The 23,490-nt window shown below is 49.6% G+C and overlaps 1 protein-coding gene across 1 annotated transcript in view; it reads right to left on the bottom strand.

Annotated features, from left to right (window-relative positions):
• BRWD3 (bromodomain and WD repeat domain containing 3) overlaps positions 1-17,231 on the bottom strand; it is a 75,275-nt gene extending 58,044 nt beyond the window's left edge. Inside the window, exons 1-6 of the mRNA XM_064158979.1 lie at positions 16,984-17,231; positions 16,811-16,869; positions 16,636-16,665; positions 16,266-16,325; positions 7,361-7,511; positions 4,878-4,976 (exon numbers count right to left, since the gene is read on the bottom strand). Coding sequence (XP_064015049.1) covers positions 4,878-4,976; positions 7,361-7,511; positions 16,266-16,325; positions 16,636-16,665; positions 16,811-16,869; positions 16,984-17,020 — 436 coding nt within the window. The 5' untranslated portion in view covers positions 17,021-17,231. The remainder of the gene's footprint in view (positions 1-4,877; positions 4,977-7,360; positions 7,512-16,265; positions 16,326-16,635; positions 16,666-16,810; positions 16,870-16,983) is intronic.
• Positions 17,232-23,490: the final 6,259 nt, after the last annotated feature.

The raw sequence follows: 23,490 nt of genomic DNA, 5'->3' as shown, positions 1-23,490 counted from the left end.
TCTCCAGCCCTCGGATCATCTTTTTGGCCCTCCAGTGGACAGGGAATGGCTGTGTGGCCACGAAGCCAGCTAGGACCAGTAAAAGCACCAAAAGGACAAAGTGTTCCAAATTTCATAGCTGCTGACCACATGGAACTCATTTACAGCAGAGAAACACCATCAGTTTCTAACCTCAGCAGAGCCCTGCCATTTGGCAGGCCTAAGGTAGTTGGATCACCTTGACTGTAAATTTCCATCCAGCTGAACTGGTTCCCCGAGACTATGCCATGGACCTTCTGGTTTCAAATTTTCACTAACAACATTACCAAGATAAAGATTTTCACATTCAGGTTAGCACGGCTCCAGCCACCAGCAACAGAAGGAAAAGCAGCTTCTTTCTATCTGCTTTCTGTCTCCTGTGTAAAAAGAAAGCAGTTCAGACTGCTGTAAAATGTGCTAAGAAATGGTTAAGAATCACAGAACTGTAGAATGGCTCAGGTTGGAAGGGACCTTAGAGATCATCTGCTCCAACCTCCCTGCCATGGGCAGGGACTCCTCTCAACTAGACTCAGCTCAAGTGCCCTTGTCCACCTTGAGCACCTCCAGGGAGAAGGCATCCACAACCTCCCTGGGCAGCCTATTCCAGAGTCTTACCACCCTCCTACTGAAGAACTTCTTGCTCAGATCCAGTTTAACCCTGCTCTCTCTCAGCTTCAAACCATTCCCCCTTGTCCTGTCTCCAGACACCCTTATGGAAAGTCCCTCTGTAGCCTTCCTGTAGGATCCCTTCAGGTATTGAAGGTGGCTCTAAGGTCTCTTTGGGGTCTTCTTCAGGCTGAACACCCCCAGCTCCCTCAGCCCATCCTCATAGCAGAGGTGCTCTCACACCATCCTCACTGCCTTTGCCATGTCATCCTGTCAGCAGCAGAAAGCCAGGACAGCATTTCCCTTCCCCTCCTCCCCCAGCCGATCACCACACATCTCCAAGACTGAACAGCCAAACTACATTCCTGAGAACAACTTCCACAGGTCAGCACTTTGTTGGAGACTCTCCCAGCCAGAAGATTCCCAGATCTGCAAGAACACTCTGGGAAAAGGCAGCATTGATTTTTTTGCTCAAATTTGTCTGTGCACAGCCCCTTTATTTTGGAGTAAAGATCGCAAAGTTCCATCCCAAGCAGCTGAAAAGGCAACCACTGCAGCTAGGGAGACTCCTCCAGCTGGGAGGGCAATCCCACTCTCACTGCAGACAACACTGACAGTGGCAGCTCAAATCTTTATCAGTGGAAGGGAAGTGATCTAAGAACACCTGTGGCTGGTAGCTGTAGGCAGAACCAGTCTGCACAGGCAATGACACAATCATTTCATCTCACTCTTGAACACACTATTATGGGTGTCTGCTACTTCAGCCCATCTCCCTCAGCATGTAATTCCAGAAAACTCCAAATCTAAGTCAGCACAGCACAGGAAGGCACAATTTAATCTAAATACTGAAGAGGTTGAGCATACTTCATCAACTTGCACTTTGAAACAAGACACAGCATAGCACCTGTGGCTGTTGCTGCTCATCAGGTAAAAAAGGATCCAGTTTGCCAGTTCAGAAGAGTTCTGTGACTTCCACCTCAGCAATCACAACAGGGAATCCTGACCCCAGACTTCTCTCTCCTACACAGCTTCAGTATAGTCAAGTTTATACAATCTTCATACACTTTCCTCCCTATTTGATGTATCTACACCAAGGAGGACTAGATTTTGTCAGACATTAATTTCCGGCTCTAAAAGACCCATTTCCATTATCACACCTTTGCATTTCTTCCAAAACCAATTCTCAAGAAAACACCAAACCCAAATCATTTTGTTGTCTATGTCACTGTCTTCAAGCTAGCAGCACAGACATTTGTCATAATGACATGACAAATTCATAGTCATAGAATAGTTTGGGTTGGAAGGGACCTGAAAGGTCATCTATGACCACCCCTGGGTGATCTGCTCCCGTGTCTCACCACCTTCACTTCAAATGCTGAAGTCCAAGCTGCCAGTTCATTAATATTACACATATTTGGTCTGATTCTCCTGTTAGGAAAGAGCTGATCCAAGAGGCCTTATAGAAATACACCTATAGAAGTTGAGTACATTCAGGCTGTTTGCAATGCATCAGCTCAAGGCCACAGAATTATAGAATCAAGCAGGCTGCAAGAGACCTCCAAGCTCATCCACTCCAACCTAGCACCCAGCCCTACCCAATCAACCAGACCATGGCACTAAGTGCCCCAGACAGGTTTGGCTTGAACACCTTCAGGGATGGCAACTCCAGCACCTCCCTGGGCAGCCCATTCCAATGCCAATCACTCTCTCTGACAACAACTTCCTCCTAACATCCAGCCTAGACCTGCCCTGGCACAACTTGAGACTGTGTCTCCTCGTTCTGTTGCTGCTTGCCTGGGAGAAGAGCCCAACCCCAGCTGGCTACAGCCTCCCTGCAGGTTATTGTATACAGCAATGAGGTCACCCCTGAGCCTCCTCTTCTCCCAGCTAAACAACTCCAGCTCCCTCAGCCTCTCCTCACAGGGCTGTGCTCCAGGCCCCTCAGGACCAGCCTAAAAGAATGAAGACACAGATTTGCACAGAAGTAGTCATTATATATACATATATAAAAAATATCAGGAACTGGAAATAGTTTTGATATATGTAAATGGTTTTCCTTTTTGAATGTCCTCAGTATGACTCAAGTTATCTGAGAAAAGCAGAAGTAAAGAATCACAGAATGGTTTGGGTTGGAAGGGACCTCCAAAGGTCATGTAGTCCAACCTCCTCAGCAGTCAACAAGGACATCTTCAACTAGATCAGGTTGCTCAGAGCCCCATCCAATCTGACCTGCAATGTTTCCAGGGATGTGACCTTTACCATCCCTCTGGGCAACCTGGGACAGTGTCCCACCACCTTCAGTGTAAAAACATTCTTACATATAGCCTAAATCTCCCCTCATTTAATTTAAAACCATCACCCCTTGTCCTGTCACAACAGGCCACGCTCAGAGGTCTGTCCCCATCTTTCCTGCAGGCCCCTTAAAGTACTGAAAGGCCATTGGAAGGTCCCCCTGGAATCTTCTCCAGGCTGAATAACCCCAACTCTCTCAGCCTGGCTCAGAGCAGAAGGCTTCCAGGCTTTCCATCATTTCTGGGGCCCTCTCTGACCCTGTCCCAATGGCTCCATGTCTCTGCTGAGAACTCCGGAGCTGGTTCCAGCCCTGCAGGTGGGTTCTCAGCAGAGTGCTGCAGAGGAGCAGGATCCTCCACCTGCTGCTCACACTGCTGGGGATGCAGCCCAGGACACAAGTAGCCTTCCAGGCTATTAGAGAACTTGTGTCCAGCTTTTCACCCACCAGCACCTCCCAGGCCTTCTCTGCAGCACTAATGCAACAGAGACACTCCTTTTCCACACAGAAGATCCACATTTCACTTGGTTATTCCATCACACTGCTGTCAACCCACCTGAGGGCTTATGCAAAGCACCCTGTCAATTTCAACCACAAACAGCCCAGGCTTTGTCACTTGGTGTCTGACAAAGATTAATTTTTCAGTAATGAGAAAGTGCAGAAGCACATGGTGGAAAAGAGAAGAGTGTCATCATCCTCCTCCTCACGTGATGGATTTCTTAACCAACCAGGCAGATCTCTACATTTGCACAAACACATGGTAAAAACAGATAAAATACCCTAACAAAAACCAAACCAGGACCCAGGAGGACTTATATTTATGCCCACAAGCACTGAATTTGTTTGCTATAAAAGCAGTTAATAAAAAGTTCAGACCATACAAGGAAAATACTTTCCAACTTAAGCAAAACAAGCTTAAGCTCTTTGATGATTTGCAAGCTGAAGGCCTCCATAGATCTGAGTTTTATACGACTTCTTTATCTGCATGGACAACTGAAACTGAAGTAACACAAATGTTGGTCTGCTGATTATTTCCTTTTTGGAGAAGGATGTTGCAAGCAGTCTGGTTTCTGTCATCATCAAACTCAAATGAATTCTTGAGGCCAAAAAAAAAAAGCTCCCTGAGAGCCAGGGGCTTTGTTCTGGTCAGATTCCTGCAGGAAAAGACTGTCTCCATGGCCTTGTGACTGTGCCCATTCTATCTTATAAGCATCTTTCAAGGCCCTCACAACAAGATGGTGCTGGAGAGTCCAGAGCAGGGAAATAAATATCATGAAAGGTGTGGAGAACAGGTCTGGTGAAGAGCAGCTGAAGGAACTGGGGTTAAGTCTGGAGAGCAGGAGCCTGAGGGGAGACCTTCTCATTTTCTAGAGCTCAATGAAAGGGGGTTGTAGTGAGTGAGGTACTGGCCTCTTCTCCTTCACAAGTCATAGGATGAGAGGAAGTGGCCACAAGTTGCGCCAGGGGAGGTTTAGGTTGGATTATCAGAAGAAAATTCTTCACTGAAAGGGTTCTCAAACACTGGAACAGGCTCCCTAGAGGTGGTTGAATCCTCGTCTCCAGGGGTGTTTAAAAGACACAGAGATGTGGTGCTGAGGGACAGGGCTCAGCCCCAGATTTGGTAATGTTAGAGAATGGTTGGACTTGATGACTTTGAAAGCCTTTTCCAACCACATAGAGATGTATCACAACAAAAAGCACTCCAGCATGCTGCCCTCTAAACAGGAAAGCTTTTCCACGTGGCCACAATATTTTAAGCTGTGTATACACAGTTTGGAGGATGCAAGCTTGAATAATACAAAAAGGGTTCTTCTGTTGTCAGTGAGAAACCTTTTTTAGCCTGATGCCTGATGATATGTCCCAAAAGCCATCAGCACAACCCCACGGCAGTGTTTCAATCAAGTTGAAACAGTAATAAAACCAGAAAGGAAACAAACCACCTCAGCTGTGTGCCAAAACTCACCCACATTTGGTGGCTTCCCATAGTTTACAGGTAGTTCTGGAGGTCGGCCTCTGTGCAGGGCTGCAAACGCAGATCCTTTCCATAGCGTATGTCTGAAGTCTGTACCAGCAAGAAGATTAACAGCAGGTTACTGAAACAGTCAAACCAAGTCCAACTGATTTAGTCTTCTCTTCCCAGCAGCCCAAAGTAAGATTTGTCTTTTTAAATAGTTTGTCAGAGTTTTAAGACTTCAAAGAGTTGCTGCTCTGTTTTTTAGCTCCTAAGCAATACGGCTGTAAATGTGTTCAGCTTTAGGTTTTGCTTCCTTTGGCTGAGTGATGGAAAGAAAGTGATGGAAAGAAAAAGAGGATTTAAAAAGTGGGTGCACTTTGTATGGAAACAAGGCCAAACTTGGGTACTTTTTTAGTCCCAACACATAGAAGCCCTCTCTTTATGAGCTGTACACACATACATGCACACGTTTTCTCCCTCAAAGTGAGAGAGGTGAGATGATTTTTTTTGCTTCAATTAAATCTGTTTTCCTGCAATTGGTGGCAACATGCCCTCCTTTCAGATTCTCCTTTGCACCCCACCCCCCCAAAAAACACATTGTTTTGCCTTTTTTTTTTAATGCAGACTGTTCTCTTTAAAGAGTCTCCAGCTATCTGCTGCCAACTGGCTTCAGTGAGCCTTCTCTCTAGAACAATAGTGATTTTTCTGAGACTGTTCAGAGTGCCTCAGAAATTAGACCTGGATTTCTTCCATTTCTGGCCATCTGGAAAGAAGAGAAATGAGCTTCCATGATGAATAAGGACTGAAACAGAAGCACAGTGCCACAGATTGGTGGGTCTGCATATCACCCTTTAGAACTCCGAATACGAGGTGCACAAGCTTATGTGACTCCAAGAGACTTCTGAAAGCAGCTTCTGTTGAAACTCAAACTGCATCACAGAGTTTTACAATGATGCACATTAAAAATAGCACTCAAGACTTCCCAAAATAGAGGGAAATAGTTCTGAAATACTAATGGTAACTGGAAACTTCATCCTGCTGCACAACTAGAAAGAACAAAGCTCTACACATGTCAACCCTGAAGAAGGCCTGGTATTACTGAGTGTTATTTACACACTAAGTAGCACAATGTCACAGCACCTTCCTCTGAAGGTGAAAAACCACCACCATAAATCTAGCAGAAATGTCTTTGCAGTAAATTTACCACGTGGCTTAGGAAGCAGTACATCTTTCAGTGGTTAATCTAGCCTCTGTTTCCTAATTTGCCCAAGAAACTTCTGTTTCCCTGCACAAAAACTGTTTATCTTCTTTATATGTTGTGCTGTTTTCTTCTGAGATGAATGCTGAGTGTGAAATGAAGTACTGTTTCTCTGCAGACTTCCTTGAGAACCTGAAATTCCTCACCCAATTACAGGCAAAACAAGGTTCAGCCCCAAAACTCGGTGTAAGGAGTGATGGTTGCCAATGGCATATCCCTCCAGGTGACGCCCAGTGCATCAGCAGAATACTACAGGCCCAGCTAGCATCAGAGACTGACTTCACAGGATGTGGTAAATTAAATGCTCAGGTGCCACAGAAACAGGAAGGTCCTGCTCTCCCATCCCTGCTCCTCTCTCCTGTCACCTCCAGCACTCCCATCCCTTCTGTGAGCTAATTTAATTCGCTGCGACGGCAATAACAAATTTTGCAACATATTAGCTCTCTGAATCAGCACATCACAGGATCAAATAAGTACTGGCTCTGACAGGGAAGAAGTGGCAGGGACACGGAGTGAGGAGGGAAGGGAGGAACCACTCTCTTCAATAGCAGATGGCTCTCAGATCTAGTTAGTTCCAACACAAAACTGTGCTCTCGGGATCATTATCTCAAGCAGAGCAGGTTTTCAAAAGGAACAGGACTGGTGCTTTACTCATGAAAGGCACAGAGGCTTGTGTTCACATTAACTTTTAAGCAAGGACAAGGAGGAATTATCACAGAAGAATCACTCTTGCCTCCTCCCATCCTCTAAATGCTGCCCCAAATCCCACCCTGCCCTTCAAGCTGCCTGCACAGCCAGGGAATCAAATAATGGAACAAATGTAATGAGTTAGCCTGAAAAATAGCCCAGCAAAATATATTAACTGCTGGGTTATTCTAGAGGCAGGCAGGTGTAAATGAAAGAATGGCTGCATTTCAGATGGATCAAATCTCTAATGCAGCTCATCACATCATTTACACAAACACCAAAGTGCCGGGGAGGGGAGGCAGAGGAAGTAAGTAACACATTCAGGCAAGTGTAGGCAAGAACTGCTTAAAATGGTATTTTCAACCAAAGAAACGTGTGCACCAGAGCTAGCAATGACTGCATGCCAGCAAGGCTGCAACCAGAATGCTGATAAGCACAGGAGATGACCCAGAGCTCATGCAAACACACAGAGATAGCACAATATTGAAACAAAAAGGGGTCTGATCACCAAAAGCACATTCAATCAGAGATCTGTTGAGAATCTTACCTTTTGCTGCCCTCAGCAGAGACTGGCGGCCAACACCTAGCAAAGTCTGAACCCCGAGGACACTCTGTGGGATCTCCTTGTCCAAAAGGGGTCCAAGTCTCTCACAGATCCTAAGGAGATAATCTGGAGGGATGTGTGCATTGACAGCCACCTAAACACAGAAAGAACACGGATGTTTGGACATGCTTTGATTCTTGCCTCTACTGCTGTTTCTTTCTTTGGTTTGCATTCCAGTGTTAAAGTAACTCAAATCAGGCCTAAGACCCCTGAGCCCCCTCTCAGAAGACAGTTTGGCTATAACTAATTTTAAAGTGACCTGGAGTGTTGAAAAAGTCAGACCAGAAATTCCAGGTGGTCATAGCTTCAGTTGTGCTTTGGGGTATCCCTTACCACACCAACAAACTCAAAGTCCTGTAACTCAGAGCTCCCACTGCAGCACCCTGATCAAACATAAGTATTGCCTGGAGACTTTTTAAAGCTGTTCTTACCCTTCAGAGCATTCTTTTTACACACAGCATTTCTTGCTTAGCTGAAAACCCCTTGCCAGACACTACTTTTCCTGTAAGGAGCACATGAGCTACAGCTTAAGAACCTGAAACTCATCCTAAAAGCAATCTTTAGTTTACTGTTCTTAGCCACTGGGAACAAGGATCTTTAAGGGCCACATGTGTAGGCTCTGCTTCTGTTTTTTCATCTCAAAAAAAACTTCTCTTTCCCCACTTTAGACAAGAGCTTTTCCAACAGTCTGTTCAAACAGCAAACAATTTGTAGCTGATGGCCCAGAATGTCCTGCACTTGCCTGACTTCTACTACATCTGCTGAGGGAGTGGAAGCACAAACTCCACATCAGAGCTTATTTAGCTCCTTCACCACAGGATATGCAACTACATCCATCTCCTTTTTAAAGATTAACAGTAGCAGGTCACTCAGCTCTTACATACCTGTGATTGCTGAGGGGAAAAAAAGGCCCAGCTTATTAGAATTATTTAAAACTTTTGTTTCTGTTGCAGTGTTATGAAGAAATAAGTAGTCACAAACCAGGTTCTTTGTTTCACCAAGCCATAAACTAATGGCAAATAATACTAACGCTGACCTGAAAGGGCTAGAGCAGTGCTCACTGTGAAGGAATAACAACAGGCACATGCCTGCACACACCCCTCTCTCCTGAATGTCCACTTCAAATGTGTCCAGTCACAGATCAATATTGGTGACAGTGCCAGGGCAGCTCCCCCACTGGGAGCTAGATTGATTCCCCAGCCTGGATAAAGCCACAGTCAAGCTTCCCCTTGCACAGCAGAGGGAAGAAACCACTTCAGCTCCCCTGGCTAGGAACACCGACAGAAGAAAGAAAAGATTTTCTGCCAGGGAAAGCAAAGTTGTGATTCAGAGAAGCATCAGAGCTGGTGGAAAGCAAGCTACAGAACCACTTCATCATCATCATCATCTTCATCATCATCCCACCTCCCAAGACCCCAGGGATATGGCCAGCTCCTGCCCTAGCACACGTATCAGGCAGGAGGAGAAGGTGAGCACTTGACTCAGACCTGCTGCCAAAATGGTGTTGGCAGAAGTGTGTCATCAAAGAGATGAGTGCATGTCATTGGGAAAGCATCCATTTGAATTGGGCAACTGCAGCAGTGCTATGGGGCTCTCCACACTGACTCATGGCTTGTATAATCCAGTGACCTGCACTACCAACAGGAACAGCACCAGCCCACAGACAGGATTTGAACCAAAGAAAAACCACACCAGGAAAGGCTTTTCTAATGTCATGTAGGAATCAGCTAACTGAACCCAACCAAAAACTCCTCCAATCTGACTGGAATCTTCAGAAAGGCCACAGGCTGCTCCACACACCCTTTCAGTCACTGCATGTTACAGATGTGGCTCTGGCATTTGATGGAAGCAGAAGAACCTGATCTCTGCAGGAAAGGTAAACCTGCTGATTGCATCAACCTGATCCCACTCCATGATTTTTCATCCTGTGAGGAACAATCCTATGAATGCTCTCGTGCACTAAAAATGTTTGCTTTCTTTTTCCCTCCCAAATCATAGCATTCCAACACTGGTACCTTCCCAGCTGTACAGCCAGTAAAGTGTCTCTCTTCCATTGTAAATTGCATGATACAACAGAACTCAAAATGAGATCAAAGGATTATCTGAACTTTTGTATTTGCCTATTGTTCTTACTCATTCCTGAAACAGAACCATAGATATTTTTTGGGGTTGGAAGAGACCTTTAAGATCGAGTCCAACCATTATTTAACTCCAGCAAGCCTGGTGCTAATACTACAAAAGTCTTTGTGCTACCAACTATGTAATTACCCTGTACTATCATCCCATGTATGTAGAGGACCTAAAAGGATCTGCAACTAAGGCAGAAGCTGTACTTTAATAACATATATTTTTTCCCTAATAATTAATATCATGTTCCTCAGTCAACCACTGCCAATTGTAGTTCTAGCAATTTATCAAGCTCAGGATTAAAAGATTAAGAAGAGCAACCAACCTAGAAGCTGTGAAATTTTACTTCTAGGGTAGGGGGAAAGCCCAGACCGTGCCACAGTCTCTGGAAATAGAACATTTCTCTGCAAGTCCAATCCATTCTCCTAGGGCAATGCAGCACAAACACTCCCTTCTCACTCAGGAGCACGCTGTTTTGGAAGCACTGCTGCTATCCTGTGTTTAGAGAGAGGTGCTGAATTAAGCCTGGCAGCAAATCCTCCTGTGGACACGGAGCTCAAGTTACTGGGCAGGCAATGCTGATTAACTCTCCTCACAAACGGAAAGGGACTTTGCAGCTTAAAGAGCTGCAGATTAAGTCACAGGTTCATAAAGAATAGCAAGGAAATTGACCATCAGCACATACACGCAGAGGAAGGACAGATGTGCTTGGCTCCTGCAGCACAGGCCTGGTGGTCACTTGCCCAGGACACCCAGCTAGCAGCTCAGGGTACCAGGCAGCTGTTGGTCAGTGCCCAGACCAGAAGAGCTGACAAATCCACCATGGAGCCAGAGATAAATCAGCGAGCTGATGAAGCATCCAGATTTTAATGCAGATTTTTATTAGGCTTTAAACTTCTCTAAGTGACATTTAACACGGAGCATATTGCACAGACCAAGCCTGTAGCAAAGTGACCATTTGCTTTATTAACAGAGGCTTTCCTCGCCAGATTTACCACCTGCAATCAGAACAGGCAGTAAGACAGAAGAAAGGCTCTACCACACTTCTCTGCACATTTTCATGTTTCAACAAGTCAGAACAGCCCAAATTAAGTGGCCCTTACTCTGAATATTATCGCTGTTGTTATTACCAAACAGTTCTGTAGGGAGGCAGCAACAGCAGCAAATTCTCCTGGAGATTTTGTTCCATAATAACTTCCAGATAAAATGCTTAAACCACAGCTCAGAGCAAACTAAGCAATTCTATTGCCAGGTTTCCTAAACAACTTGAAACAAAAATCCTTCCTTTCACCTGTCTGAGATAGCTGTGAATGGATTTCAAGTATACATCCAAAATATGAAGCTGCAAGCATACAGGTGAGAAAAAAGTCTCCCAAGTCAGATTTGCCTTAAAGAAAGGATGGAAAGAGGCAAAACTTTGAATCAGTTAGAGCCACATCTCTTAGTATATGTTAACCCAAGCCCCACACAGCCAAATTAAACAAGGGCAAAGATATTATCACCTCCTCAAACGCATTAGGAATAGAAAACATCTTAGAAAATCATCACAAAGTTAGAAAAAATTACTGACAAACAATAGAGGCCAAAACATGCTTAAGCACAGCTTTTAAAAGAGCATGTTAAAGTAATGCAGAAGAGCTGAAAATGTGCTGAGAGCAAGTTCTGCACCCTGGGATAAAGTTTTGCTGCCTTAAGATGGGAAAGACTCTATAACGGTTAAAATGTGAGAGCACAAGAATGCCACAGCAGAGTTCTCTGACACAGTTACCACGCAGGTCTTACAGGTCTAAAAACCTCCAAAAATTGGTAAAGTGAATTCATCCTGTTTAAAAATCCCTCTACATACACAGCCACGAGTGAACATCCCCACAGCCTGGACTGCTTGAACCAGCACACAAATAAGTTGCTACGGTGATAAGCAGCTGCAAGAAAGAACTATTAGTGAAGTCTCATCAGGGCTAGGAGAAAGTCCTATCCCTAAACACAGGTTTAATCTCAAAGACTGCCAAGCAAAAGGTCTTCACTGGCCAGCTAAGACCACAGACAAAGAGCTTGGTGAGCCCTCAAACAAACTCGCTCCCAAGGCAGCACTGCTGACAATTCCTCCTCCAAGGAAGGTTTCAATAAACAGGAAACAAACAGAGAGGAAAAAGCCTTTTTGTGATTACTGCCCCTAAGATGTCTGTCCTGCCAGGGATGGGAACCAGATAGCTCTGGACTTGTCTCTTTTGGATGGCAAGACCAGGCAGACGTTGCTTTGAAGCACAGCCTAAATGTGACACAAGAGCTGCGTGACAGAAGCAATGCAGGCAGTGAGGCAGACCTCTGAAGGGCTCCTTCATGCCCGGTCCCCTGTGGCAGGCAAGCAGCTGTGCAGCAGCAGCACATTTCTAGCCTCTAAGCAGCCATACAACACTTCTCTCATTTGCCAAAATAACAATCAATTAGCAATCCATTGACAACTGTATCGAAAAGCAGCAGAGGAGACCAAGAGGACCAAGGCAGCTGAACAAGCAGGAAATGACTCAAATCTCAGCAAAAGGAAGCTCAGACACTGGACTTGCAGAAGATGTCAACGGTATGCAAATGCACATGGATGTAAAAAGCCATTATCCACTTCACTTCCCCAGAGAGAAGGGGTTGGAGCTACCCCGCTACCAGATGACATTTTCCTGAGGTGACAAAACTGTGACACCTCTCCACTGCTAATGCTGGGATTGGCAATAGCTATAAATAGCAGCACCTCAGACTCCAGCGAGTTTTAAATCGATGCAGATGGGCAAGGCAGAAACTCAAAGCCAAATCCCCTAAGCTGTTCCATACAGCACAGACATTTACAGATGCAGACTCTCTGCCCAACAATAGCTGTTTTTCTTCTTCTGCCTGAAATTAGACTTCTCTTCAGCACAGGACAGGCTAAGCCAGGAGAGACAGCCCATCAAAAAGTTCCTGAAAATCAGACCAGAGCCAGTCATCTTCACCAGGAATAAACAAAGATAATTTCAAACAGCAGTCCAAGAGAGACTGCTCTAATAAAATGAGTTGCTTCAACTTGACTGGCCTGTGCAACAGCTGCCTCCACGTTGAACTGCTGTAGTTCATTTAAAATAGGAGCACTAATTGCATGCGAGTTGGATGTGCTTCAGGTTCAGCCTACAGAAGGCTGTGAGGGGACCTTATTGTGGCCTTTCATTATTTCAAGGGGCCTGTAAGAAAGATGGGGACAGCCTTTTAGCAGGGCCTGTTGTGACAGGACAAGGGCCGATGGTCTAAAACTAAAAGAAGGAGATTTAGAAGGGTGAAATTTTTAATGCCGAGGGTGGTGAGACACTGTCTCAGGTTGCCCAGGGAGGTGGTAGAAGCCCCATGCCTGGAAACATTCCAGGTCAGGTTGGATGGGGATCTGAGCAACCTGATCTAGTTGAAGATGTCCCTGATCACGGCAGGAGAGGCTGGACTAGAGTAACTTTAAAGGTCCCTTCCAAACCGAGCATTCTGTGATTCTATGACTCATAAGGAACACAGGGACCCTTTGCTTTACGTTTTGTGTCTCAAGCCCACCAGCAGTCAATAACGCCATAAAACCTCCTCTGGAGTACACTTGGAGGATTACGTTGATAGGCAGCCACATGTTGCACCCAACAAGCACTCTGAAGTGGAAATCAGCAGAAAAGACAAAGGAAACACAAATGCACCTAAGCTAGTATTTATTCTCTGCATGGTTTTGCTTGCCAAGTATGATTCTTGTTAGTCTGTCTTCAGTTACTCTTCTACTGTGAATAAGAGGCATTTAAAGTAAAATCTTAAATTAAAAACGAATCTCAACAGTTTTCAGATCTTGAGTGAAAAGCTTGAGTGAAGTGGAAGCAAACATCCCCTAGACAAAAGTCACTTTGTAGGTGATTATTTCCAGCATAATTTTCAACGGCAAGGGCACTGCTGCATCTTCTGAAAATGCCTACTCTAACCCCAGCAGCCAAACTGAGAACAGAAAACAAAGCTGAAACCTCACTAATACTTTGCTCGATATTCCTTTGGCAAATCTGACAAACAAAACCAAATAAATAAATAAATTCAGCCTTCTCTGGGCTTGCAACCTCTCCTTAGGCTCAATTATCTCAGACCTGCCTGACCAGCAGAGCTGCAGCACTAGGCAGGGATGGGAACCGGATTTGGGGTTCTGTCTGGAAGTGTTCACGAAGGAGGAAGGGCTAGGGGGAAAAAAAAACCCAACCAAAAAATAAAACCCCAATCAACAACTGTATCTCAAATTGCCAGCTTCTATCATTTGGTTTTGGTTCATTATGTGAAGATAATTAAAACGAAGGCCAGAGTTACTTGTGCTTGTCACAACCCTGGCTTTGTTCTAAACAAGACATTCAGGCATCCAGCTGGCCCTGATGTCGAGTGGTTGAAGTTAATCTACAATCGTATGCAACCAAAGGTCCAAATTCCAAATACTTCAGACCCTAGGCAATGAGAGGGGAAAAAAAAAAAAGCCTTTCTTCAACATCCTCAGCAGTGAAAGCTTCAGTCTGAGGACTAACAGAGGGGAAAACTCAGTTCATCCTATCTGGCACTGACCTGCCTCACTGTAGAGATTTACAGTCCTGTTCTCATTGTAAATAGTGATAAACAGTTAAACAATCTGGGATAAAGAAGCAGTCTCAAAGGAGTGATTGGTGTTGACTAGTTTGAGACAGAGAAAGAAAGCCTATGCTTAATTCTGATAATTTTATACAAGGAAAAACAACATCTCATTAATTCCAAACTTTGTTTTGCAATGGTTTGCCTCCTGTTTCTGAAATTGCAAAGCAAAGGACAATGCTGTCTAATACCAACAAAAAAAAAGGCTATGAGGCTCTGCTATTCATGCCCCATAGAATGAAAGGGGGAAAATGTACACTTTTACTGGAGTTTTGGGGGTTATTTTATGTCTGAAACCAGATTTCACACTGCCACTGTTAATATTCCTCTCCAGTACCTGGTGTAGTCACAAACTAGACCTGAAACAGGCTATAGTTAGATTTCAGGCTCTCTGACAGACTGTACAGCATTAAAATTTACTGAGCGCAGTACTTAGTCTGTTCCCTCAATATACACTCCCAGAATTATCCACGAGAGCTATAATGAAGCCTAACGTTCATCCTAAATTCTTAATCCGTGTTGGAAAGGGAAAGCCAGCAGGTACATCTCATCTCCTCTCTGCATCTGAGCCGCTAAAATATTGCTAAAGTGGAAAACTAACTCTTGAGCAACCAACCAACTGGTTTGAGCAACACTCACATCAGGATTCCATGTCACCGTGGTGGCACTGTGCTAGCTGGGAGAGGCAAGGACATACTTTCAACTCCCCCCAGGTAAGGAGACAGCGATGGTCACACGCATCCAAGTATATCAAGATTCTAAAAGCTATGAGTGAATTTGCAGCACTCCAACTGCAAAGTGCTACATCAGCGCCGTACATGACTACCGGGGAAGGAAATCAAGGCCATTTGCACCCTTCGGAAACAAGCCAAAATGACTTTTCAGTGTCGATGCTTTCGCAGGGAGGCCAGGATGAACACACATCCCACGGCTGCGAAGGGAGAACCTCCATCCCCACGCAGCAGGCCCTCCTCGGCAGCACGGAGGGAAGCTGACCTTCCTCAATGAGAGCTATTCGTATGCTTTTGATCTGGCAAAAGTAGCTACCCCGTGTATTTCACGGCGTTTAATAGTTTCAATGTTATGTTTCCTAAAACACCCCAAAAACGGTTAAAAAAGAAAACGGGGAAAATCTAACCTCCCGTTCTGGCACTAAAGCAAGCCCAGCCTTTCAGCACAGGCTGCAGCCGCAGGCCAGCAATCCCTGAACCAGCCCAGCAGCTCTGCCCGGCGACGGGCCCGGCGGCACGTCGGCCTGTAATCCCCCACCTCCAGAGCCGCCCGGCCGCCCCCCGCCGCCGGCCCACGGCAGGAACCCGCTGCCGGCGGCCTCTCCTCCAGCCCACGGGGGCCGGCGGACCGCTGGGGTTTAGCCACGCTGCCGCTTCCCCACGGCGGGGCGGGGAGGAAGCCGAGGTCCGATCAGCCCCTCTCGGCGGCAGCCCCGGTAGGGGAGTGTCCGTCAGTCCGCCGCCCCGTGGGTCTGAGGGGGCACAGCGGCAGCTGCCGCCCGGTTGCCACAAGCCGGCCAAAGCGTCCCGGGCGGGGGAGGCCCAGCAGGCCGCGGGGAAAGCGCTCTGGCCCTGGCGGAGAAGCGGCTGCCGGTGAGAGGCTGGCAGGGCGGCGGGGGGGCAGTAAGGGGGGGATCGGCACCCTGCGCCCCCCGCCCCAGCCTGCCCTCCTTGCCAGCTCCTCCGCGGCGCCGCAGCCAATCAACTGCAGCCTTTCATCGCCTCCCGCCGCTCCGCAGCTTGCAAGCCGCGACGCCATTCGCCGGGCCGGGCCCCGGTACGTGCCCTCAGATAACCCTCCCGGCCCCACAATAGCACGTCGCAGTCAGTCAGCACCAAGCAGCCCCCGCCGCCACCCCGGTGTGTGGGTCCCTGTCCCGGGCCCGGCCGCGCTTCCCCTTCCCCCTCTTCCGCACTCCTTGCGGCCCGGCGACAGCCGCGGCCTCGGCGGGGCGCAGCCCGCAGCCCCGTGAGGGAGATCGGGGCGGGGGTGGGAAGGGAGCGGCGGCCGAGGCGGCGGGGGGGAACTTGTCGGGGAAGTCGGGGAGTAAAACTTGGCTCACCAGGTCCTCGAAGCTGCGGCGATGCTCCTTGCCCTGCCAGTCCAAGCGCCGGGGGATCAGCTGCGGGAGGGAGCCGGGGAGTGGGGAGGAGAGACGGGGACGGCCGTCAGACCCCGGCCAGCCCCGCGCCGAGCGACTTCTCCCCGGTCGAGCGTGGGGAGCCCCCGCCGGTGCCAGCCCGCCCCGGGGAGGAGCCCCTCCGCCACTAACCCCCGGACACGCCACCCGCAGCGAGGGGCACCCGCGCCTCCCGCGGGGTCTCCCGGAGCCCCGGGAGGAGATGGGCTGGGTTAGATCAGGCAGGGCAATCCCCGACACCCCCCTCCCCGTCCCGAGGGCTTCCCTCGTCCTGCCGGGACAGGCGCCTTACCTGGTGCTCCTCCAGTTCCTCCACCAGCACCTGGGGACAGACGGACACACAGACACACACACAAAGGACGTGAGTCCGGCGCCCGCAGCGCAGCGGCTCCCCCACCCGCCGTCCTCCTGTCCCGTCCCGTCTCCGCCCGCCTTGGCCCGGCCGGAGCCCCCGGCTCCCCGCTCACCTGGGCGGATTTCTTGCAGGGTCCGGACTGCAGGAACCGGGCGATCAGGTAGTAGAGCTCTGCGGAGGGGCAGGGAGGAAAAGAGAAGGGGACACGGTTACAGCGAAGCGGAGGGGAGAGGGCGGGGGTGGCCGGCGGGGCGGAGGGCAGCCCCCGCCGGCAGCGATACCCACCGGCTTCGAGCTGGGTCGGGGCGGCCGCCGTCGCCATCCTCCTCAGGAGGCCCGAGGGGGAGGGGAGGTGGCAGATCGCGCCCCGGGGAGACGCCGCTCCTACTGCGGCCGAGCCCCCATGGGGAAGCCCAGCTGGCCGTGCGCGGCGCTGGCCCCGGTGCGGCTCTCGCCCGGGCTCATCGCATCGCCGTTCGCCCCATAGATATTCCGGCCCGAGCAGGCAGCAGCGGAGCGGGGTGCAGGACGCGCCGCCCGCCGCACGGGGGCGGTGCGCGGCTTCAGCAGAGGGGGAAGCGGCGCCGGGAGGCGCGGGGAGGGGACGAGGCGGAAGTGCTGGGCCGGAAGGGCGGGGCGGTGACGCAGGAGGGGCGGGGCGCAGCGGGCACTTCCGCCTGTGCTGGAGCCGGGTGGCGCAGGCGGCGGCCGCGCCGCGTCTGGCTTCCGCCGTCCCCGCCGGGCAGGCTGCCACGGGGACGGGAGCAGGGGAGCCTGGCTGCCCGCAGGCCTGCCGCCTCGCCCCGCCTCTCTGCATCTGCGTCCGAGCTGCGGCGCCTGCACACGGCCGCTTGCCCTGCTGGGAGATGGAGAGCCGCAGCGGAGCGGGAAAGGATTGTTTAAAATAAAGCAGAGGGGCTCAGGGACCTTTAGCTTCTCGTCACACAGGTGGGGGAACAGAGCCTGTGTGGGTTCCATGGAGGGGGACACACGAGAGGGGGGTGTGGGTGGAAGGCTGAGGCAGCTGACAGCCCTCCCTGGCACCTATTAAGAAGGGCCTAGTCACAGGAAGAGGCCTGAGGAAGCATGTGGGTGTGAAAGAGCTGTGTGGTCTGCTGCTGGAGTAGTGGGTACTGAAGGTCCATTTGTCTGACATAACGACCCCAGCTCCCTCAGCCACACACAAGAATTGTACTGGAATCCTTTCACCAGTTCTCATAGAATCAACCAGGTTGGAAGAGAGCTCCAAGCTGATCCAGTCCAACATAGCACCCAGCCCTGTCCAGTCAACCAGACCATGGCACTAAGTGCCTCATCCAGTCTGTTTTGAACACTTCCAGGGAGGCGACTCCACCACCTCCCTGGGCAGCCCATTCCAATGCCAATCACTCTCACTGACAACAACTTCTTCCTAACATCCAGCCTAGACCTCCCCTGGCACAACTTGAGTCTGTGTCCCCTTGTTCTGCTGCTGCTTGCCTGGCAGAAGAGCCCAACCCCACCTGGCTACAGCCTCTTTGTTGCCCTTCTCTTGACTTGCACCAGCATCGCAGTGTCCTAGTGAGGGGCCCAAGACTGAACCCAGCATTCAGGGTGCAGCCTCCCCAATGCCTGGTACAGGGAATCAGTTGCTTCCCTGGTTTTACTGGCCAGGATGCTACTGACCTTTGGCCATCCCCAAGCCTTTCTCTACTGGACAGTTTCCAGCCACTCTTGAGTCTGGACTGTCGAAGGGGCTTGTGACTCAGATGCAGGATTGAGCACTTGGCCTTACTAAATTTTGTACAGTCAGCTTCAGCCCATCAGTCCTCCCTGTGTAGGTCACCTGTATTGACCTACCTACCCCTTTGTACAGCTGTGGAAGTTGTCTATATTTGGTGGCAGGAGCTTGAGTTAACTGGCTGCTGTGCAGACCTCATTTCTTCATCGACCTCTAAAGTTCTCAAGCTGTTAGTGAGAGTTTAAGAAATAAACCACTCACCGTGCTAGCTCTTGGAATCTTTGGAAGGCAGGCTCATTGATCAGCTCATCACTATCAGGCAGAAGGTGCCACCTGGCCAGGCTGCAAGCCCTCAGTTCTAGTGGCACTGTGATAGTAACACCTCTCCCACCTTTCCAGCAATACACTGAGCCTCCGAGGTTACAGCAGGGCTGCTTGCTGCGAGAGAGGCAGCGCAAAGCTGCAGTTCCCAGAATAAACTGCCGGCTAGGGAAAGAGCCTGCCGGTGTTCCCTGTCCTCTGAGGTAGTGTTTCTCCCACCTGTCTTCGGAACTGAGAATTGCAAGCTCATCTTTTCGTACGTGATGGGAATGCAAAGGGGAAACCGGGGATGATGTTTTGTAACGTGCCCTAAAAGTCCCCATCAGTCATTCTGTGCTAGATAGAACTCTGTGCCAGGAGGAGACGCAGCACTGTAAACACCCTCCCTGCTGTGTCCTAGTGCCAACTGTTACCCAATGTGTTTCTTCATCAGCAGGACTGGTTTCCTCAGCACATTTTGGGCAGTGAATCACTGTAGCTCTCATGATTTGCTTTTATTTGATCTTGAGGGTGGCAGGACCCTGGGGTTTTTACCGTAAGGGTGGTGGAAGACTGCCAGAGTTTGCCCAGGGAGATAACTTCACAGAGTGTCAGGGGCTGGAAGTGACCTTGAAAGATCAGCTAGTCCAACCCCCCCTGCCAGAGCAGGATCTCCTATACCAGATCACAGAGGAACACATCCAAGTGGATGGGGCCTCATCTCTGGAGGGATTTAAGGTGAGGCTCAACAAGGCTTTGAGCAACCTGCTCTAGTTGAGGATGCCCCTGCTGACTGCAGGGGGGTTGGACTAGATGACATTGGGAGGTGCCTTCCAACCCAGACCATTCTGTCATTCTGTGATTCTATGAACGTGAAGCTGCAGCACCACCATAGGCAGGTTTGTTCTTTTAGGGCCTCTGGAGGTGATGGCAACTTCTACAGGAACTAAAATGAGGCTGAAAATGCTTCTCAGATGAACTCACCTGTCCCTTGCCATGTTCTTCCCACACCATCCCTACTGGAAACCTTGCCACCTGCTCTCTGTCTCATAAACAAAGAACCTTGCAGCTCAATGCTCAGAAGTGCTCCAGAAGACCAAGAAGGCAAGACATTGAGGTGCTGAAGTGTGCCCAGGTGAAGGGCCTAGAGCACAGGACTTCTGGGGAGCAGCTGAGGAAACAGGGCTTCTTTAGCCTGGAGCAAAGGAGGATGTGGGAGACCCTCTCTCTACAGCCACTTGGAAGGTTGGAGCAAGGTGGGAGATGGTCTCTTCTCTCTAGTAACAAGTGATGGGAAGAAGAAATGGCCTCAGGTTGCACTGATAGGAGTTTAGGTTGGGTATTGGAATCCTTTACTGAAAGGGTTCTTAAACACTGGAACGGGGTCCCCAGGAAGGTGGTTACCAGACATAGAGATGTGCTTAGCCCCAGACTTGGTAGAGTTAGTTAATGGTTGGACTCAATGACAAAGGTCTTTTCCAACCAAAACAATTCTATGACTCTGTGTTGTGCCCTCCTCACAGCTGAGCTGGATTCTCACAGCAGATGGCAAGAAGCAGGTTAGTAACCATCCAGCTCTTTGGTGTGTGTGTGGCAGGGCACAAGTACACAGCCACAGCACCCTGCACTCAGGCTGAACACAAGCAGAGCCTTAGTCATGCCCGAGGCAGCCGTTGTGTAACTCTTCCCTTGGCCAGGCTCCACCATCGCCATCCTGGCTGAGTTTTGCTGCTCTGCAGTGACTCCCAAGCCTCTTCCCCTGCCGCTGGTTCCCTGGCACCTCAGCTTCCTACCATTAACATCTTCCCAGTTGCTTCATTATTCCCTAAGGCTGCTGTGAGGACCGTGATGGATACCTGTTCCCACTTCTCCCAGTGTTTCCCCGTGGGGACTCATCTGTCTGGTGAGTAATGCCGGTCCTCAAGCATAGCTCACATTCCCTAGGAGCTCACTCCACAGCACGCTGCAGCTCCATGACTCATCTCCTTCTGGGTCCTTTGCATCCAAGAGGCAGCACGCTGGGGGCTGATAGTAAATCTCCAAGGGAAAGCAAGACTTTGTGGTTGGGCTTATTCATCTTGCTCCAAAGCAGAGCTCTGTTATTTAAATGCCAACAGAAGCGGTGGCAGCGAGCAGTGAAGAACATATTCACTGGCATGGTGATCTCCACTGCCAAAAGCAGAGGTGTAGAGAAGAAGAAGTGCTTTTAGGAAGCTAGAAATGCTTTGAGGAAGCTGGATTCTGAGTTTCATTCCATACTGCTCTTTAAAAATAAATAAGTAAATGGAAAGCTTTTAAATGATGTAGCATTAAGAAGTGGTGATGTTCAAACACCCATCACTTCCACCCAGTTGGTGTGATAGAAACCTCCCAGCACTTCACAGTGAGCCATTTTACAGCTTTTTTGCCTCTTTCTGGCTCACTCAGAGCTTCACTAATGCTTGGAGTCAAGGCACCTTCGTACCACCATCGCTGTGAGATTCCCAGATGGTGCTGGGTTGGAAGAGACCCTCAAAAGTCACCTTGGCCAACCCCCCTGCTGCTGTCATCAGGGACCTCCAACTAGAGCAGGCTACACAGGGCTGCATTGAGTCTGGTATTGAACATCTCCAGGGGCAGGGCACCAAGCACCTTCCCGGGCAACCTGTTACAGTATTTCACCACTCTGATTGTAAAGAACTTCATGCTGATGTCCAATCTAAATCTCCCCATCTCCAGTTCCAAACCACTGCCCCTCATCCTGTCACCTCAAGCCCTTCTAAGCAGTCCCTCCCCAGCCTTCCTTCAGGTCCCCTTCAGGTGTTGAAATTTAGCTCAAAGGTCTCTCCAGAGCCTTCTCCCCTCCAGGCTGAACAGCTCAATTCTTCCAGGCTGTCTTCACAGGAGAGGTGCTCCAGTCCTCTGATCACCTTTGCGACCTCCTCTGGACCCGCTCCAGCAGGTCAAGTCGCTCAAATCCTCACCCAGCCTGACCTGGGTGGGCTCATCCACCACCTCTCTGGACAGCCTGAAGCACTGTTGGGTGTCCTACGAGATGCGCTCCAGATGGGTTTTTTTGCTGCCCGAAGGACCGAGTTGCCTTCGGCTGCCTGCATCGCGCTCCTCTCTCCGCTAGGTGGCGCCCGGGGGCCGCCTGCAGCGCTATCCCGCAGCGGAGGCTCTCCGGGAGCAGCCCGAGCGCTGCGCTCCTTTGTTCCTGGCTCCTGTTGTGTAATAGTTAGCTAAGTTGGCAAATTCCTCCTTCCACCTGATGTAAATACGCTGCTGCTTCCTTTTAGGGCTCAGCAGATGCCTTCATTAGAGCCTAACCCGCCGCCTGCCTCGGCTGCTCTCTGCTCCGCCGCGGACCCGTCCATGGCTGATGCTCCTTACGGCAGCCATTAACCGGCGCTAGCTGTCGATGGGCTGCGTAGGGCGCTGCTGCCGCAGCAGGGGGAAGCTTCCCCTTTGCCTAGCTTTCAGACACCTTCTTTTGCTCCGCACGCCGCCTAAACCTTCATCTGCCTCTCTTGTTTTACTCTAGCCGTGCAAGATGTCAGCTGCGGACGAGCTGCGCAGGTGGCGCTGGACAGCAGCGGTCTGCCCGGCTCGGAGCTCGGCAAGCAGAAGGAGCAGGTAAATGATGTCAGCATCCCAGGATGGGTTCCAGCAGCTCTGGATTCCGGCGTCACACCTGGCACTGCTTGCAGCCCAGAGGTTTTGCGAGCAGGGGATTGGCAGTCAGTTGTAAGTGGCCAGGTAGGGTTTTGTTGTTGTTGGGATCACAACTGCAGACAGCTGCACCCCTCTCTAAGGGCCTGATCCTGACTCTGTCCCCACTAACCCCCTGGATGAGACTGAGGTCACATCCCCAACCTTTTCCAGCCACCTGGCATAGCTCTTTCCATGGGATGGCCACAGCTGCTGCCCAGCTTGGGCAGGGGGGGTGGTGTTTACCATGGGCACCAAGGGGCTCTCACCCCAGAAATACCACCCAGGCTAATCCAACAACTTCACATCCTACTCATTTGTTTTAATTAACCTTTTGATGTCCCAGTTGTGGTTTGGGATATTTTTTTTTTAGGGCCCAATCCTGCATTATTTTTTTTTTGCTTCTGAAGGTGCCCTGGAGGTTTACACAGTGGCACAGTGGCCAGCTGCAACTGGGAATTTTCCACCTCCCTCCCTCCCTCCCTGCAGGGCTCAGCATGCAGATTTTAGTGGAGCTCCTTCAGCTCAGTGTGTCAGTTGAACAGAATTATGCCCAGGTGTATCCCATACCCTTTCTCTCTCTAGTTGTGAGGATTTGTATGTTTGGATTCTTTGTCAGCATCACAAAAACGTGAGCCACACTTGTGAAGGAGCCTGAAGGGTTTGCAAGAGGTTTAGAAGTGGTCCTTTTATCCAAATAAAAGCATTTCAAAGCAGTTTGAGGTGAGGTTTGTATTTGTTGGTATCCATACCATGGAGGCATTAAGCTCATTAATACTTTTTTTTTTTTAATGGTCTTATTAAAAATAGCAATTAAATATGAATCAGTGAGGTGATGGATTAGGAAAGTGGCTTGTGGAAGTTTGCCCACAGGAGTGTGAGTTTATACAGAAGGCAGATGCCAGCCTGGGCTGCATCAAAAGCATCGTGGCCAGCAGGTTGAGAGAGGTGATTCTGCTGCTCTGCTCTGGTGAGACCTCACCTGTGGTGCTGTGCCAAGCTCTGGGGGCCCCAACACAAGAGAGACGTGGACCTGATGGAGCTGGTCCAAAGGAGGGCCACGAAGATGGTCAGAGGGCTGG

Source organism: Pogoniulus pusillus, chromosome 19 (assembly GCF_015220805.1).
Source record: "Pogoniulus pusillus isolate bPogPus1 chromosome 19, bPogPus1.pri, whole genome shotgun sequence".
Classification (NCBI taxonomy): Eukaryota; Metazoa; Chordata; class Aves; order Piciformes; family Lybiidae; genus Pogoniulus; species Pogoniulus pusillus.
The sequence above is the reverse complement of the archived record's forward strand: the minus strand, read 5'-3'. Positions and strand labels throughout refer to the sequence as shown.